This window comes from Opisthocomus hoazin, chromosome 11 (genome assembly GCF_030867145.1).
Source record: "Opisthocomus hoazin isolate bOpiHoa1 chromosome 11, bOpiHoa1.hap1, whole genome shotgun sequence".
NCBI classification, from domain to species: domain Eukaryota; kingdom Metazoa; phylum Chordata; class Aves; order Opisthocomiformes; family Opisthocomidae; genus Opisthocomus; species Opisthocomus hoazin.
This window is the reverse complement of record NC_134424.1, coordinates 21,500,783-21,519,645: the sequence shown is the minus strand read 5'-3', so window position 1 is coordinate 21,519,645 and position 18,863 is coordinate 21,500,783. Positions and strand designations below refer to the sequence as shown.

Genomic DNA, 18,863 nt, shown 5'->3' with positions numbered 1-18,863 from the left:
TTAGATGCCAAGGAGAACATCTGTCTTCTCTCCATCATAGAGACAGACGCAAAGGCATCTGTCAGCACGAAGCTGTCAGCCACATGCCTGCTGCGTTTAATAGTCACAAAGCTGCCCATCTTAAGGCTGTTCGCTCAGTCTGGGCAAACACTGTGCACGCAGAACACTTCTGATAGCGTCCTGCTGTGCACGGGGGAATCAAGGGTACTTTTTTAATCCAGGAAAACAAAAAGCTCAGATCTCCTGCTTCCTGAAATATTAAATTCACGTGGGTCTAGTTGTATTAATGACATGTAGCTTGTGTGTTAACATATACACGGTACACCACTGCAATTATATTGGCTCCAGTTAGTTCAAATAAAGTATAAAAAATACAGGATTTTTTTACTTTCAGGGAAAAAAAAAAGTTTCAACTAGTTTAAAAAAAACTCCACAATTTCTCAGCCTAAACCCAAACCTTCGCTCTTCACTGATTCACCGCAGTATTCTAAACTTTTTCTTTCCCGGAGGGGGAAGTGGGGATGAAAATAATGGAAAGAACGAACAATACTCAGAGATTAAAGCAAGGGCCTTTCCTTTTCCTTTTCCTTCCAAGTGACAAGCTCTTGGGCTCCTGCTAAAGCTATAGAAAACCTCAGACTATTCACTTCCTCCGCAGAAAATGCCTCTATTCGAACAGCACCGGCAGTAACGCAGCATTGTTACGGCGTCTGCAGCAGCAGCAAGGGCCTTTTCGCTCACTCGCCCTGACATACCTTTGTTTAACCTGATGTCACTTACAGCCATCAAACGTTTTCTCATGGCATTAATCGTTCCTGACGTTGTGCTGGCTGCTGGAGCTCACTGTTCTGGTTTATACACCAATATAAACACATCTATCCTGAAAACAAACCCAAAGTAACAGGACTGCAGAGAGTTCAGAAAACTTGAGATCAGGTCCGACCTCCCGACACTCCTGACACGCGAGCAGTCACGGGTGCCACCTCAGCTTCCCGTTCCACAGCCAGGCCAGGGAGCAGAGCCGTGGCCGCCCACCTCTGAGGCACACACACTGCGTAAGGGCAGGAGGACACCCCGCTCCCGCCCGGGGTGCCCAGAGGGTGCAGTCAGCTTCACCAGGGACCTCTTCACAGTGCGAATAACCTGAAGCAAGCAAGCTGCTTTCAAAAGTAATTACAAACAAGGGCATGACTCAAACAGGCAAGAAAAAGACCCCACGTGAAAACCTCCTGCCACCAGTTTGACTTCCCCTACCAGTGAAAATGCTGGAAAGAAATTCATAGACTCACAGAATGCTTTGGGTTGGAAGGAACCTTTAGAGGCCACCTAGCCCAACCCCCTGCAGTGAGCAGGGACGGCTTCACCTGGATCAGGGTGCTCAGAGCCCCGTCCAGCCTGGCCTTGGATGTTTCCACGGACGGGGCATCAACCGCCTCTCTGGGCAACCCGCTCCAGGGTTTCACCACCCTCAGCGTAAAAAATGTCTTCCTTATATCCAGTCTAAATCTCCCCTATTTTAGCTTAAAACCATCACCCCCTGTCCTGTCACAACAGGCCTTGCCAAAAACATTGTCCCCATCTTTCCTATAGCCCCCTCCAGGCACTGGCAGCTGCTCTAAGGTCTCCCCGCAGCCTTCTCCTCTCCAGGCTGAGCAGCCCCAGCTCTCCCAGCCTTTCCTCCAGCAGAGGGGTTCCAGCCCTCGGATCATTGCTGGGGCCTCCTCTGGCCCCGCTCCCACAGCTCCAGCTCTGTCCTGTGCTGAGGGCTCCAGAGCTGGACGCAGGACTCCTGGGGGGTCTCACCAGAGCAGGGCAGAGGGGCAGAATCCCCTCCCTCACCCTGTGCCCACGCTGCTGGGGATGCAGCCCAGGGCACGGCTGGCCTGCTGGGCTGCCAGCGCACACTGCTGGGTCATGGCCAGCTTTTCATCAACCACTACCCCCAGGTCCCTTTCAGCGGGCCTGCTCTCCATCCCTTCATCCCCAGCCTGTATTGACACTGGGGGTTGCCCCAACCCAGGTGCAGGACCTTGCACTTGGCCTTGTAGAACCTCATGAGGTTCACACAGGCCCACCTCTCCAGCTTGTCCTGGTCCCTCTGAATGGCATCTCATCCTTCCAGTGTGTCAACTGCACCACTCAGCTTGGTGTCATCTGCAAACTTGCTGAGGGTGCACTTCATCTCACTGTCTATGTCATTGGTGAAAATATTAAACAGCACCAGTCCCAGTACAGACCCCTGAGGGACACCACTTGTCACTGATCTCCATTTGGACATCGAGCCGTTGACCACTACCCTCTGGCTGTGACCTTCCAACCAATTCCTTACCCTCCGAACAGTCCACCCTCAAATCCACCTCTCCCCAGTTTAGAGAAGGAAGTTGTGGAGGTCTGTGTTGAAGGCTTTACAGAAGTCCAGACAGATGACGTCCATTGCTTTTCCCTTGTCCAGTGACGCGGTCACTCCATCACAGAAAGCCACTGGGTTGGTCAGGCAGGACTTGCCCTTGGTGAAGCCGTGCTGGCTGTCTCGAATCGCCTCCCTGTCCTCCATGAACATTAACTCCAACAGATATCTAACTGAAGATGATGATCATTTCTTCTCATTATTCAGAGTTACTAAAAATAAAGAAAAGTAATCCTCTGTTGTGCAGGTCTTTTTTATCTTCGTGGTAACCTTTCGTCACTTGTTTGTGTTTCCTTCCCCGTGGCTCTCTCAGCTCCCCCCAGGAATTTGAAAATCAAAAGGAGTCATTTCTTAACCTGCAGGGCCAATTAAGTAAAGTAACAACAGAAACCAGTAAACCTATTTCTTCCAAAGTAAGCAACGCTCTCATTTTGTCCCCTGAAACATAATTTACCTCTTGCTTAGAGAAAGCCCTGATGATGTATCAGGAAAGCAGAATTAGCTAGTTCAGAGGAAATTACCATATAAGAGCATGCGAGACATTTTCTTTATCGTAATAAAGACATTGCTGTCTGAATATAGGCTAAGAACAGGGTTCAGAATGATCAACCATACAAACAGAAGATGCACTTCTTATAGACTGCACTATGGACATTGTCTAAAATGGACCATTTCAGCGAGCTTTGTGTTGAACCACTCCTCTCTGATCTCACACACTTACGAATTTAGCCTCCCGCTTCCCTAGTCGATACAATGTAGTGTCATTAGCTCAAATGTTGAGTTTTCAGGTGCGGAAATGAAGAAAAACCCAAGTCCTGCAAAGCCACCACCACACAGAACACGGTGGGATTCCAGGGCTCTTGTTTTAAAGATTTTCATGGCAAGAACAGATTTCCTCACGACAAAAAATAATGCTGTTGTCATTGCCAGGCTTACAAATGCAGTCTGTAATGGGAGTCAAGCTATGACCTTTCAGGATGATGCACAATCAGCAGTAATAAATCCAACGGTGACTTTGCTGACATGTCTGTAACTTCAGTGATTAATCCAACAAATAAACAATTTCTGCTTGGAAATACAGGCAAGAGGAGTGTGGGATTCTCCTCCTGCTCTGCCCTGTTATAGCTGAACTCTGGATGCAGCTTTGGTCCTACCAGTTCTCACAGGAAATGTGAAAAATGCCTGAGCAAAGGCTGAGTATTAAAGTCAACAGCAGACCCACCCAGACTCCATCATTAAAGAAACAGAAACTCAGGAAGGCAAGAAGAAATACTCTCCTATTTATACAGTCAGTTTGGTCCTTTTATCTGCTGCCCCTTGACAGACCCCCTCCTCTCTCCATTTTGTCCTTCTGTGACACACTCCCAGAGCAAATTACACTCATTTCCCCGCCTAAGAGAAGCGTTAATTTTACCAGCACAGCTCAATCAAGCTCACACATCAATCCACTGCCTTCCTCTCCTACCTTCTGCTCGACCTTCCCCCTCCTCCAGCCGCAGGAGGGCCCGGCACTCGGGCAGAGCGCTCCGGTCTCCTCACACATGGGGCATGGAGTGCCCGGGGCTGGCAGAGAACTTGCTGACGACTGCAAAAGCAAAATCTGCCCAAGGCTCCAAAACCCGCAACTGTACAGATAGTTCTTTGAACTGACTTCTTCTAAATTATAAAATAAGTTCTTTGCCTGAGCTATTAATAGCATAGAAATCTACACTCAGAATGCTGATTTCCAGAGCGCAACAAAAAGAAAACTGCGCGTGCACCCAATTTGGTCAGCTGCCCAGCAAGTAACATCTAGTGCTGCTACACAGGGGAAGTCAAGCATCATGGCTGCCAAATATGTCATCTTGCTACTAGAGAATCAACAGGATTTGGACTTCAGGACTTTCTGCAGTACTTCATCGCCATTCAAAAATCGGTTTTCTGCCTTTACAATATTAAGGAAAGGATACAGACCATCGCTTTTATATTACTTGCACAAATCTCAACTGATTTACGGCTGTTGGTCCTGCACGGATTTCAAGGCATAACGAACCAAACCATATCAAAGTGTTTCAGTGACCAGAAAGCTTTCTTGCCACGCAGTTATTTTGGTTATAACTTCTATGAGCAATTCTAAGGTGGTAACTGACATGTCGCCCCAACTGTGTTATGCATTCCTAGAACTCACTGAAATCACTGCATAAGAAAATATTTCATTTGAATTTTTCAGAAGCAAAATTAAAATCAGGTTATTATACATAATTGTGTTTGGAATTAATTCTATTCTTGAGCCACTGAGCTTCACATTTTCAGTCTTTCCACATAGCCACAAACCAGATGTGTTCATTTTTAAATTAAAGGAAAAAGAAAACAGATTCTTGGGAACTGGAGGAACACAAAACAAAAAAACCCCAGCGCTGGGAGACCAGCAACAACATTTTGAGAGCTGAGAAAGCTATAATCTACCCAACTAGTCAGACTGATGAAAACTCAAGATTCTCTCCTCAGGAAACCTCCATTGCTTAGCTTTGCAGCCCTGATGTGGGAATCAGCTACACTGTAACCTCAAACCAAAACACTTCAAGAACTTCCACACAGGATGGTGTTTAGGGAGTACAGGGAACGTTTGTTAACATACAAGATCACATCAAGAAGCTTCTAGATACACAGTTTTTTTGCCTGTGGGTGAAAAGTTTGGTTAGGCAACTATATTGGTCTAATTCCTCTGCAGGTAAAAATTAAGAACGTTCCTCTCCTTCCTGAGAGTGCTAGAAAAGCTGGGTGGCAAGAGAGAAGTAGCACTTACTTTCTGCAACAGAGTGAAAGGCAGAAGTAGAAAGCTGGCTGGCTGGCTAACCCATGCTCCTTTGAGTGATCCTTTGAAACCTTGTAGCTAAAAGCAACCCAAGAGGAAGCCTCAAAGTAGAGGAAAATTGACACTGAGCCTCAGGAGAACTCCCCATGGATAGACAGGTCCTGACCAGAAAAAGGATATGCTAAGACCTGGAATAGCCAAGGAAATGAACCAAAGCTTTTAGGGGGAATGTACGCTACTCAAAGGCAACGACAACAGCAATCTCTGATGTGAAAGCTCCCAGACCAGGGCATTCTTGACCCACTGCTCCTAAAGCCTCACACAGGAAGCCAATCTCTCTATAGCTATCTTTCTCAGCTCTCTTTCAGGTTCCTCCTCTTCTGGCACTTCTGCTTTTCTTCTGCCCCTTCCTATCTCCCATCTAGAATGGAAACAAAGGAGGAAAAGAGAGTATTAGCACAGTAGGACAAGAGAATTACTGGAGCTGCGTTACAACAGAGATTTGGGGTAGTGAGCAATGATTTCAAAGGACTGCAGTTTATTTCCTCTCCTCTCATAACTGAAGTTTTGTACTTTTTTGTGAAAAATTTAACCGGGGAAAACAGCCTATGACTACTCTGTGAAAGTTTAGTAAAACACAAAAATGTCACTAACAGGACTTTATAGTCCAACGAATTACAGGTCATGGCAACTTCTTTGCATCTTGTACTTGGTTCATGAACAGTTCTCTGTATTTCACTCGGGAAATGAGAAGAAAACTTTTTTTTCTCCTCTGGAGTACATTTATCATATATGGTCAGAACTAATCAAGAAAATTTTGCTAATTAAGAAAATAAAAAAAAAAGTCCAATTCTTACTTGCTGCTTGCATCTTAATTCTTCCGTTCCATTATCAAAGTCAAAGCACACCTTCCTTTTGCAAATAAATCCAAACCTTCAATTCTAGGGGACAGAAATCTTAAATGGCAGCGCAGGCCTTGGAGAACACAACCGATGTTATTTCTAGCCACTCTCTGACTGGACTGCGAAGTTACATTGCCCTGCTTTCCAACTGTGCTAACCACCCAAGCTCAGCATGGATTTCAGCCCCTTTGGGAGCAGCATGCACTTACTGGGAAACAAAGAGTTAAGCTTCTAGCAGTCAGATCTGTAACAACAAACACAGCCTCAAAACCAGAAACTGATTTTAAAAACTGCACTCAGCTAACTTTTTCCTTTTCTGTATTTCTTTTCCACAAGAATAACAAAGCTCATTTGTGACTCTTCACTATTTTAGCTGATTTGTTAACACAAATCCTAATGCCCATCCTGGTAAGCACATTTTCCAGTACATACATGCAAGAAAGAGCAAACCTGAAACAGCAACCATTTAAAAGTTAACAACAGATTTATTTAATCCTCTTTTACACACATGAATTTTTAAAAATACATGCTTAATGTAAGATTGTCTTTACATTTTAAATCAAACTCCTTTTAGAATTCCAAAACCCAGTTTAAGACACCATCAATCTGGCTTCGAGCATCCAAAGTTGGGCATCCAATAACTGAGGCAAATGAATTTCACTGACCACTTCTAAACTCCTTGTCCAAGCTGATTAAATGAAAAGGCATTAATATACAATGTTAGAGATGAGATATATCTGTATCATCTCTAATACTCGTACTATTCTCTTGCCTAGCTGACTCCATCAAGATTGGTCCTGCTGTACTAGGCACTTACTCAGAAAAAGAGACTCCACCAAACAAGGCTCAGACAGTGGATGGGAGGTGGAGATGATGCGACTTTCTTTGGCTTCGCTGGAGGTCTGTGGTACGGCCCATGTGTTCTGCCTCAATGCATCTTCCCATGTCTATGACTATTACGGAGAGGACAAAGCTGTTTTAAAGAACTAGTATTTTTAAAAATCACAGTAATCAATTACATTAATCTCCAAACTGTGAAAGCTGGAACATAACATTTTGGCTTAGAAAATTTCTGAAGCCACAATCACCTACTATTATAGCAACAAAAATCCTTTAAAAACTGTAGTTTGGTCATATTCTGAAACAGTGTCCTCTGCGTGTCCTTGTGGCATGAGAGTCAGCCCCTCCTGACACTCCAGTGACATTTAAATCACATTCTCTTCCATTCTTTTCCAGTATCTCAGAACAACAGGTACACCGTTATTCTCTGCTCCTAGCTGATTTGTAAGCATTGGATATCTTGATGTTATCTATCAGAATCTCTTCATGACATTTCCAAGTACTAACAGCAGGAAGCTAAATCAAGTAACAGATACTATCGTTGTTGGAAATGAAACCGGAGCATCTCCAGCAACAGGGAAATGCTGTACACACACTCGCTGACTCACTCCCTGCTTTTCCCTTGCAAATCAGAGTGTGGTTACAAAGCAGCCTATCTTCAGTTCGTACTGTCTGACTGCTAAACACTATGGAATTCCTATCCAACAAAATACAGTTAGCAAGGAAATGAAAGGTCTTACCCTGGGATTTCTGAGACCACCAGTCACATAAGCGTATCAGGCAGTTGGTGAGAGTGATCTAGCCAGGTTCAAACCACCAGCTGCTGCCCTGCAGGGCTCCTGGGGGAGAGTATGTATAGCTCACTCATTCCTAACTACTGCCCTGGAGAAAAATCACAAATACTGTCTAACTGCATGCAAGAGACATACAATAGTAAACATTTTAATTAGGGAAAAAATTGTCTTTATGTCTGTGCGACCTAGTAATTGTAATGTTGTTACATTTATAACATCTACCATCTCAAAGCATTCCCAAATTGGTACCAGTAACAATATACTTCTATTGCTTTACCAGTCATCGGGTGGAACTTGAGTAAGAGTTTTTCAGTAAAAGCAGGGATGACCCCTGCACGAGTCATTTAGAAAATGAAGCATCCAAAGGACATTGAACAGTAACTTTGGGAAGGTAGGATGCAAGCAATTAAAGAAAAAAAAAAAAAGAAAAAAGAAAGGAAATAAATTATTAAAAAACAAACAAAGAGATACAGAACCCTTTTTTAGGACTTAGGTTTAGTGTGTCATCTGAAAAGTAACTTGAACTACATGTTTCTTACTAGTGCCAAAGTTTGACATGGATTGACATAACTGGAAGCAAGGCCATTACCTGTGGCAGTGACTGATACCACCTCCCTGAACACCTGGACTTTCTTTGAGTCCTCCTTTCAAGTACAAGCGCAATAGCACTGCCTGCTCAGTGAGAACCCATACAAACAAAGCACAATCAAAAGCACATATCAACATCTCTGCCGCACTAATTTCTATAGCGTCCCAAAACTGCTACTATTTAAACAAAAGGACAGTGATCTTTTGCTCATGAAAATAAATAAATGTCACACTTTTATAGCCTGTCCAAGAACACTACGCAAAAATGACCTAGACAGACATCCAACTTGTCGCGTTCTTTCGATGACAAGAATTCCTGACATTACTTTTAACAACAGTTTAACAGCCAGCTCCTGCAGTGACAGCACTGGGGATTTTGTCCAGGAAAGCAATGCAGAGGCAGCAGCTGCCTGCCCCCCCACACCATGCCTACCTGCTGCAACCACTGCTCCTGCCAGCTTTGGAGACACTCTTCAGAAAAGCAAACTTTACTCCGGCTCCTCCTATTTCAACCATGTATTTGTATAGTATTATCACTGGAAAGTGTCAGCTGCAGGAAAGGCAACACTGAAAAAAACCCAGAATCTCCTGTGGTGCAAACACACACTATTGAGAGCGGTGAGGAAGATCCATTAAAACTGCCCAGTAGTATGATAACACATTTCTTTTGTTTGCATTACTTCCAAAATAATACTGGAAAATTAAGCTCAGACCTTCCCCCCACCCCCTGCCAGATCAGGAGTGAATTCGGAATGCTTTATAACAACAGAACTTCTACTAAGGCCTAATTACAATCATTTCATTCATGAACAGCTTGCATAGAAATGCAGATCTCCTGTTTTAAGTAAACTTCAATATTGGTGATTTCAACAATTCAAAAGGATAAAACACATGCAGTGTGGTTACTCATAATGGCAAGGCTGCCTTCGATAATTAAAACCCCTCATCCCCTCCTCCTTCACAAAAAAACAAAGCTGCAAGTATTAAAAGACAGACCAACAGTCCCTATTTAGGAAACAGGCAATTCAAACAAGAGTTGCCGGTGATGTCATTTCATTTATACGTTGCCTGAGTCACAGGTTCCTGAGGAAGTGGTAACACCTACAGAATTGCTGCATAAAAGTCAGACTTTGAAGAATTAAATAGAAATAAAGACACTTAAAGACCAAGCAAAACCCCCAAGCAAAATCATACCTACTTCACAGGCTTCCTAGCCTCTTACACTAATTTGAAAGACGTCTGTCACTAGAAATTAATTTGCTTGTTCATCCACAGCCCTCCCTTAACAGTGAGGCACCAAGCACCAGGGGTGGGGAGGAGATACTCACAACGAGGGGGAGAAGGGGGGAGGGGGGGGGAAGGACACCAAATTACTGGCTGTCAAAAACTAGAGTTCAAATGCACACTAGAGCGGGCCAGACTTAGAACCTCCACGGCCCTTGCCCTTCTTCCAAGCCTACTGACATGATTTGGAAACAATTTCAGCAGCACTTCTTCACAGAGTTTTAGCCCATCCTGGTTTTGATCTAGAAAGTAAAATCATTCCAGAAATGAGATGCCAGCTTGCACTTCAGATGCACCAGACTCGGGCAGCAGGGCCTCACAGGGACGCATCAACTGCAGTTTCTTAAGCGGGTGCACATAGCAGCCAAAAAGCGAAATTGAAGAAAACGCTACTGACCTCCTCCATAAGAATGAAGCCAGGACAATGTCTCTCCTTTCTTATTTACACAGCGCATAACAGTACTTCACTAACAAACCAAACAATGAATCGTTCTGCTGAGATTACAAAAATCAAATATCCTGGTGCCAAAAAGCAAAATTAAGATAGACACAAGCCTAAATCTTTGGATGCTCAAAGACTACTGAAGCAGCAATCCACAGCCAAAGAATGTCAGAACAGAAAATAACTGTATGGGAAGGGAGAGAAGTTACAAAGAATAATTTTTTTTAAATTGTGCTTTTGATTTGCAGCAGTACAACACTGTATGTACGCTTCTGCCTTTTCCTGTTAGCTTACTAAAATATTTTGTTAAGAAGTAATTTGAAATTTTTAGCATTTAAAATGAAATGCACATGTGACCTTCAGTCCCAGAGGCAAAGTCCATTGTACTTTATATCAATGTCCTATATAAACATCTATTCAAAGCACAAGAGGAAACAGGCATTTAGACTGCTACAGTAGATGGAAAGACAGTGTGTACTCCATGCCAGCCAGGAAACATAACGTGTTGGTTTTCAGAACTCCCAACTGCCCCTTTTTATCCCCAAGCCCAAGGAAGCCTCTGCAAGAAGCTACAATGGCAAGGGACTAGTGGCCTGATTAAACAGAAAAAAACATGCCATTTCATTTGCAAAGTTCAGACAAACAGCTGATGGGTTCTGAAAATATTTTCAGAGAATGTCCTAAATAATTCCACTGGATTTGAAAAAATGCTATGGTTCAGTTGCAACAGGCAGGTAATATTGTCAATTATTGAGGGCAACAATTAGAACTTGAAATTATATATGGTTAGAGTACTCATCTGCGTCCTTATCCTGGGGTGAGATAATTTGAACTGCGAAACTAGCTGAAAAAATTGCTGCCCTAAGATGCAGAATACCTTAAGTTACTTAACATCACTGCTACTCAAGCTTACTGCTACTAATTCTTCTGGGAGTAGCTTCAGTTTCCCTTCTGCAGTGCCAGTTTCCTTGGCCATGTTAAAACAATCCTCCAGTGACTCACTACAAAGACTCCACTACAACCTGGACAAAACACCTCTCACTGGCTGGTGGAAGGGTACGGATTGCTGAATTTCAGCTACTGTACTTCAGAGAAAAGTGGCTACAAATCAGCCCAAGCCAGGGCCTATTCTGGTTAACAGTACATGACTTCAAACAATGGTCAACAACACTTCAACAAAGCAATGGGTCGGAGCAACAAACCAGTTTCTTTGACCCAGGATAACTGAGAGTAAAAACCACAGATGTTCTTTGCCAAGTACATGTACACAATTTCCATACATTCTACAGCTGAGGAATTAAATAAAACTTTAAGGAAAAAAGCAGAGAGTGTTAACCTCCCTGTGTCAACGCAGGAGTAGTGCTAGCACAAAGCAAGGGGTCCTGTGGTCTGTCCATTCATCAATCACCGCTCACTACGAAGAGTCACTACTGTCAGTGGTGGTGGACGAAAGGGTATCAATAAACATGCAAGGAGAAAGAAAACACTGTCAACAAATTGCTACAGTCTTTCACTTCAAAACCTGTTAAGTGCTGCATAGATAAGAAAATGAACTTTTTAGAAATTATTACACTGGATAGCTGAAGTGGTAACAGAGGGGAAAGACTTTATTCAGCATTACCTGTGTGGTGCCACAGCATTTTTAAACACTGTTAGCGTTCTGGAGAAGGTCCAGGCAGCTGCAAGGGAAAGAGCTGGAACTGAAATGGGACAGGTAGGCAGGTTTTTCATAGGTTAGGAATTTACACATTGCCAGACTGGGACACTCAAAAGTCTTTCTAGTGTGGTATTTCTGTCTTTTAAAACAGTTAATCCAGGTGCTCTAAAAGAGAAAAGGTGCACAACACCCTCTTGAAGGAAAGCTTCATTTTGACAGGATATGGATGAGCACAACAATTGCACTGAAGATGAAGGAAAAAAAAAATCCCAGAGAAGAAGAAAATGAATTAATGAAGCCATGTCAAAAGATTCAGGAAAGAAATAGTAACAGTCTTGGGACATCTTCCAGACTATGTTTCTTAGGAAGTCTGCTAAAGTCTACCATGTTGCAAATATTTCTTTAATAGCTCTCTCTGGAGTAGAAATGATTATTTGTTTCTAAGGAAAGTATTACAGTATTTAAAAAAAAAAAAACACTAAAAAATTGGGTACAAAAATTTGGAAAAGTAGCAAGGAAAAATCCCACCATTTAGCTGTTCCTACTCTCTTCAGCTTTTGTGTACTCTTCATGCACAGCTACAGTACAGCAAACATTGACCCAATGGACAGCAGAAGAATGGCCACTTGCGCTGTCAGAGCCCCGGCTGGACTTGCACTGCCGAACAGCTGGCAGAAGGACAAGAAAGGCTGACTATGTGTTAGCTTGCAACTTCTTTATTTTTGAAAGAATGCGAAGTATCCTTCCTATTCCCATAAGAATAGACAGTTAGGACTCTCCTTGAACTCTTAAGATATGGTTACACTCTGAAGAGAAACTATATAAAAATATCCTCATGGATTCTGTCATGGCTCTTAATGATTCTGGAAGAAACAGGCAGAGCTGTTCTTGATCAAAAGCACAAAAACCAGCACCAGCAGCTCAGCGATCTTTTCACACATGACTGGCATTAAGGAAAATCCTGCATACTAAGTCTGTTCTCCGTCACATCTTAGCCAACTCACTGTTTTTAGGATTTGGCTTGAAAAAGAAGAAGAAAACTCAGAGGAAATTTGGGAGTTGAGGGAATTCTTCATGGTCCAATACTGTCCAAGAGTAGTGCAATGATGAAGTAGCTAGTGGTGGACTTGGCAGTGTTAGCCAAGCCAGTGCTACCACCATGAATGTGGTACCATTCTGTAACAAATTCTAGACTTCGGCCAGCACACACACTGAAGTGATGACACTGAAGAAAACTTCTAGTCAGTAGAAGTGTGAAAGCAAAACAGAGGCTATCATTCCATGAGTTTCTGTAATAGTCCAGCACAAAAATGATGTCACAGGTCTCCACTGAGATTTGTGGTCTCCTAACACTATTAAATGTCCCCAGATGTGATATGTAGGTGTCATAGTTGCCTTCTGTGAGATACGGTGGCACCCACACTGCTATACAATGCCATTACATTTCTGTTAGATGGTTTAGGAAGATGAACAGGTTCCTCTGAGGTTGTTCATTTCCTCTTCCCAACAGATTTGGTTTATACCTGAAAAGCCATGGTAGCTATCAGGTTCTACAATGAAAGTATGAGTCTGGGTTCTTCGCTGATGCCTAGGAGGTCATGGCAGCACAAATAAAATTTAAATCCTGTGTCCTTCATGAACAAAGGTAAAGTTTAGCTTCATCCGTTAAACAGCAATAACTGGAGCTGAGGACTGTGCCGAAATCCTGCTGCTAAATGCACACAAGCCAATAAACAAACATGTTTATCTGCTAATAATATTTGAATGTGCATTCATTCATTTGAATGGATTCTCACAATTTCTCACTCAGTAAATGCCTAGAAATTGAGTAAAAGCAAAGTAAGAACAATCCTGGTCCGCAAGGAGACTGAAAACAACATTATAGTTAGACAACGGAAGTTATTCCAAGTCAAAGCGAAGTGTTGCTGAACATCAGAGACATCTGGGAAGCATATGGACAGGAAACAGCTCAGCCTGAGAGCTGTGTGTTACTGAAATTACAGAGGTAAGGAAACATTGTATTAACCCTGAGTTTTGAACCTTTCCATCGTGTATACTTCAAATAGATACTTTCAATGTAAAGCTACAATGCCACTTCAACAGCCTAAGCAGAGTTTCAGATATCTAAAATAATTAGTAATGTTGATCAGATTTCAGAAAGGGGTCTAGTTTCCAAGTTTTAGATAACCAAAAACTCAAAGAGACTTTTACACCCCACAGTCAGCAACTTCGAAAGCTAAAAACGCAGATCATTCCCTTTAAACTACCCTGGTACTGATTCATGATTCTAGCTGGACTACGGCATGGCTAACAAAATGGAAGTCATTTGAGCTCCTAACTAATTCTGTACATTAACAAACTGCTTTAAAAAGCACATGGCATGTTATCAATCTTATTGTTCATTGCCTGACCACCAAAAGATCAGTTTCCTGTGATTACTAGCCTTTGAAAAATATATTTCATTCCTATATATTTGTATATTACAATCAAGTTAGCTAAACAAGATATTCCCTTAAGACTACTTAAGAAATCACATAAATATAATGAATATGATAGTTTAAATAAATAGAAATAATAGCTATTTTAGACACTTTATGCAAACCTCAGCATGTTTTAATAAATCTTCTTTTATGATCAGAATAGGGGAGTTGCAGATATCCTTGTTTCCAGGCAAATTTGACCTGACGGAATTTCTTCTGATGTGGCGTAAGAGAGAAGCTGAGAAATTATCTACACCAAATATTCAGAGCTTATGTTAAGGAAGGAACTGAAATAATTGGATTGACCAACTAATTTTCATAATGTATATCGGAAATAAAGAGTGCTTGGCAGATACAGTGATTTGCTTTTTTTTCCTGAGTGAGTTAGTCCATGATCCCCACAATATAGAGCCATAAAAGGGATTTCAAATACAGTTCTAAAACCCATTCTAAGATAAAACCCCAACAGATTAACTTCCAATTTTATAGTAATATACTTTGATAATTTACAAATCCTTTTTCTCAAGTTATCTTTTAAACTCCAGGATTCTCAGACTACTGTTTGTGCTCACCCATAATCTCTGAAGACATTCCTGCAAAAAATGAAAAAATTAAAATCCAACGAAAATGAAAATCATAATTGCTCTTTTCTGACACCTGTAAAGTACTGCACGACAGCAGCCAAGAATAGCAAAGTTAGAGAATCAATTTCTTCCTTCAGTTAAGCATTTCTCTAAAAGTTTTGACTGTATCAATGATCCACCCCCCCAAAGCAATTTTTACTACATAACAGAGCCTTCCCTAAACTTCAGGGGAACCTAATCATGATACCAATGCATTTTGGTCTTTCCTGTGTAAAACTAAGTCAAATCACATTTTCTCCATAGCATCAAAATATGAGATCTTTATAGAGAACAATCAATTCTACTATAAATATGTGCTTTGAAACAGCAAGCAATGCACTGTAGACAGTAGGTGCAGGTTCTTACCTACTCCTGCTCTCCCTTAAAGATGCAGTTTAACTCCCCATAGCAGAATACTGTCAATCTTAACAATAAATTCCAACTAAAGGGGCACAAATCCGGGGAATATGAAAAAAGACATTTAGACATGCTGCTTGGACTTGTCCATTGACAAGCGAAATAAAAACTGGGACAAACAGAACATCCAAAAAAGATGAGGTTTAAACATAACCACATTGCTTTAGTTATTTACATAATAAAAATGAAAACGTGGAGAGTTATATCCGTAACAGACTGCTTCTAAAGTGAAGATTTTTATGTCAAAATATGGATTATATTTGTTTGCATTTGTAGCAGTCAGAATGGGTAAGCAATCATTAACTTGTCAAATAACAGATAAAAGGCAGCGTTGCAGTCCGAAGTAGGTCATCTTCCACCTGATTCAGCTGATTTTCAGACTGTTTCATCATCACTCATGTCCCAGATCTGCAACAAAAAAGGAAGTGTAATTTTAGTTTGTGGAGTTCAAATATGCTTTTAATATACCTTTATAAAACTAGCATTACTACTTAAAAGGAAGAATAAAGAATATTTTATGGACTGTGGACTAGCACCAATGGACCTTAATTAACAAACTACACACCATTCATTATCTTGGGGGTATTTTTTAACATATTGTTTTCAGCATTTGTTCCTGAACTGTCATTTTTGTTATTTGCTATTTATTATCATTTACAGTAATCTGTAGACCAAATCCCAGACATTTTGTTTTGGTTTTCTGACTCACTGGCACATACTTAATGTGGATAATAACTTATAATAAATAGCATACTTTACTAAACACTGCAGAAAATTTTCAAGACATTCATGAAGAACTAATTGTTCACCAATCCTTCATCTTGCACTCAAATAGTAGACCTCATAAATAGTAGCATAAAGATGAGAAGTTATACGGAAATTTGTACTTTCCTATTGTTTAAAGAAATTTAAAAACTAGGCAGATTTTTTTCTCGTGCCTTCACTTGGCTACTTGCCCTTGTTCAGTAAGCAGTTATAGATGGGGGAAAAAAGTGAGTATTTTCACAGAACTTCAGGGATTCTGGTATCCTTGCGAACATAATACAGTGAGCGTTATAAATTCATACCAGTTACCAGGGAGCAGAATGCACGATCTGAGGAAAAACAGAGGGACTTGCAAGCAGAACTACTGGGGGCAGGGAGGGACGGGGGGACAACACACGGGGACGGACATGTTCTGAATATACGCTACAAGCTTTTTCTTCCAGAGAAAGACTTTCTACGGTATTTTGGAGGTTTAGCTCACGGCAAATACCCTCCTCCTTCCACGTGGCAGGGCTTGCAGGAGCTTGGGATCAGGACGAACACAGGTTTTGAGTTGGATTTAACAGTATCACAATATCAATTTTATAACACATAAAAATTCATCTCTGAGAATTTCAAACTCGCCTAAATCAGCAGCAACACTGCTGGAGTACCATGACAAGTCTTTTTGATTACAAGAAGAGGAATGTCATTTCTAGGGCACACAGCACTCTCAAACGTGAGTCCCGCACTGCAAATGACCTACCAAAAAAGGAGCGGCATCAGTGCTTTGTCCCTCTGGAAAACGAAATTCAATTCACTTGTTAAAAACCACAATTTTTGTGTTGGCATAATGTGGCCCGCTAAGTCATTCTCTCATTTTACATCCCGACCACTAAAATCTATCCCAAAGAAATACAGGATGTGAGCAGTTATTTGGACTGTAAATTCTTCAGGGCACAAAGGAGTATTTTACACGAGTACGGTGTCTAGCACAATGGGGCAGTGTTCGCAATTGCATTGTCTAACACACGTGCATTAGCGTTAGCCAAATAAAACCCACAAACAACCCTATTTCTAGACAGGCAGGAATGAATCTTGACCTATAGCTTTAATAAGCCCCTTCGCAGCAAAATGTAGTCTTTCTGGAATTTGAAAGCATTCTGAAAAAAGCTCTTCAAATCCAATCTCGAAAAATTATTACTCACATAAATCAAAACTTTCTATGCAGTGCTATAAGCTGTGTAAAATGAAAACTCTGAATGGCAAGATTTTCTCAATTCCTAGAAGCGTTGCAAAATGGTGGTGTAAATCCTTATGGAAAATACTGAAGGAACAGTTTGTTTACAAAAGGAAAGAAGAGTTTTCGTCCTGCCCTAGATGAGCAGCGGGGAGCTTGCCAAGGCAAACACAAATGTCCAGCTCACCAGTCAGGGTCAAGGATGTGGAAAATAAATACAAAAAACAAAAATCTTTAAATAGAGTTTATGGTATGATTCAAGCTGGCAAAAAGCAAGACATCCAAAGTTCAGACTGCCAGTCCATCTTCGTCTAGCCCGCTGCCAGCTTTGAAAACAAAGCTGATAGACTGTAACCCTCACAAACACACCTCTCTGTCAAAGCAGCACAATAAATACTTTTTAAAATACACCATGAGGTGATACAAAGGCAAAAGTGAAAGAAGCCAACCGACAGCCCTAAAAAAGTCTCCTAAACAGATACACCAGGAGCACAGCCAGCTTCTCTGCTCCGTGCTTTCCCATGATCTGTTCTGATCCAAGCAGTGTGGGTGAGAAGGCAAGTACGCTCCCCGGTTTGTTTGGTTGGTTTTTTACAGAGAAAGGCTGGTAAGGGTGCCAGTTACATCAGTAATTTTGTGATATGAAAACACTTCCATCCAGGAACTGGCTAGCTGTACCATCATTCCTGTAAAGCTCAGACAGGCTTTTGCTTTCAACATCTAACGCGCAACGCCTGCATTACTCCAACAGCCCCTACAATATGAAGAGCAGCTCCCACGGCACGGTGACTCCTTTTTGTTGAAACTAAAGGGAAGAAAGCAGCTTCCCGTATTTGGCCTTTACAGTCGAGGACAGGCAACCCACAGAGGGCCTCCAGTAACTTGACGAGGCGCAGGCCAAGCACATCGCACGGCCAGCCGCGGCGCCTACTAGGTAATTTCAGAAACGCAGTATTGTTAACGGGAGGATGAAGGCGAAGCGAAAAGAATGACAATTAAATTTCCTCTTATCTAAAGCACGCCTCTTTTCTAGGACTCTTTTAACACACTAATCTTTGCAAAGAGACTGAAACTGAGGTTCAGAGGTATTTAATCGCTATGCAAACATCCTGCATTGAGGAGAATTATTTTTAAATGCTTGAAAAGTATGCTACTATTTTAATTCCAGAAGAACAGAGTTTTATAAGACAGTTTCCACTTCATTGAACTATCAGAGCAGTCACAACAACAGCACCATGTGTTTATCTTACTGAGGTTTATAAAGAACAAAGCAATAGCACCTTAATAAATGGCACGCAGAGGGGAGAACACGAAACAAAAGGGGAAAATTCAATACAAAAGTTAACAATTGCGTGTTAACCTAAAGAAAACAAGCTACACCATACTGTGCCAAATAAGTTGTGTTAATGTCACTACTCACAGCTAAATTGTAACACATCACAGGCTCTTACTTAATAGCAACACACTTTTTCATGAAAAGACATTTAAAATACATAGACTATGACTATGTAAACTTTGGTTATTGTTTCAAAAGAGCAAAACTGTTAAGAGCAGAAATCAGTAATATAGGAAGCCATGAAAGACAATGTCTAAAATGACTGTCACACCAGGAGTCTGATATCTAAACCAAGCTGTGAATCTGGATTTTGCT

General features: G+C 41.6%; 1 protein-coding gene across 3 annotated transcripts in view; it reads right to left on the bottom strand.

The window, feature by feature from the left end:
• ATG7 (autophagy related 7) overlaps positions 1–18,863 on the bottom strand; it is a 128,475-nt gene that overhangs the window by 4,811 nt on the left and 104,801 nt on the right. For 2 of the 3 annotated variants that reach the window (XM_075432420.1, XM_075432422.1), the window contains exon 20: positions 6,921–15,636. In XM_075432420.1, the coding sequence (XP_075288535.1) occupies positions 15,604–15,636 (33 nt within the window). In that variant the 3' untranslated portion in view covers positions 6,921–15,603. Of the gene's footprint in view, positions 1–6,429; positions 15,637–18,863 lie in introns of those variants that run through there. The other variant, XM_075432421.1, reaches the window with a different exon arrangement.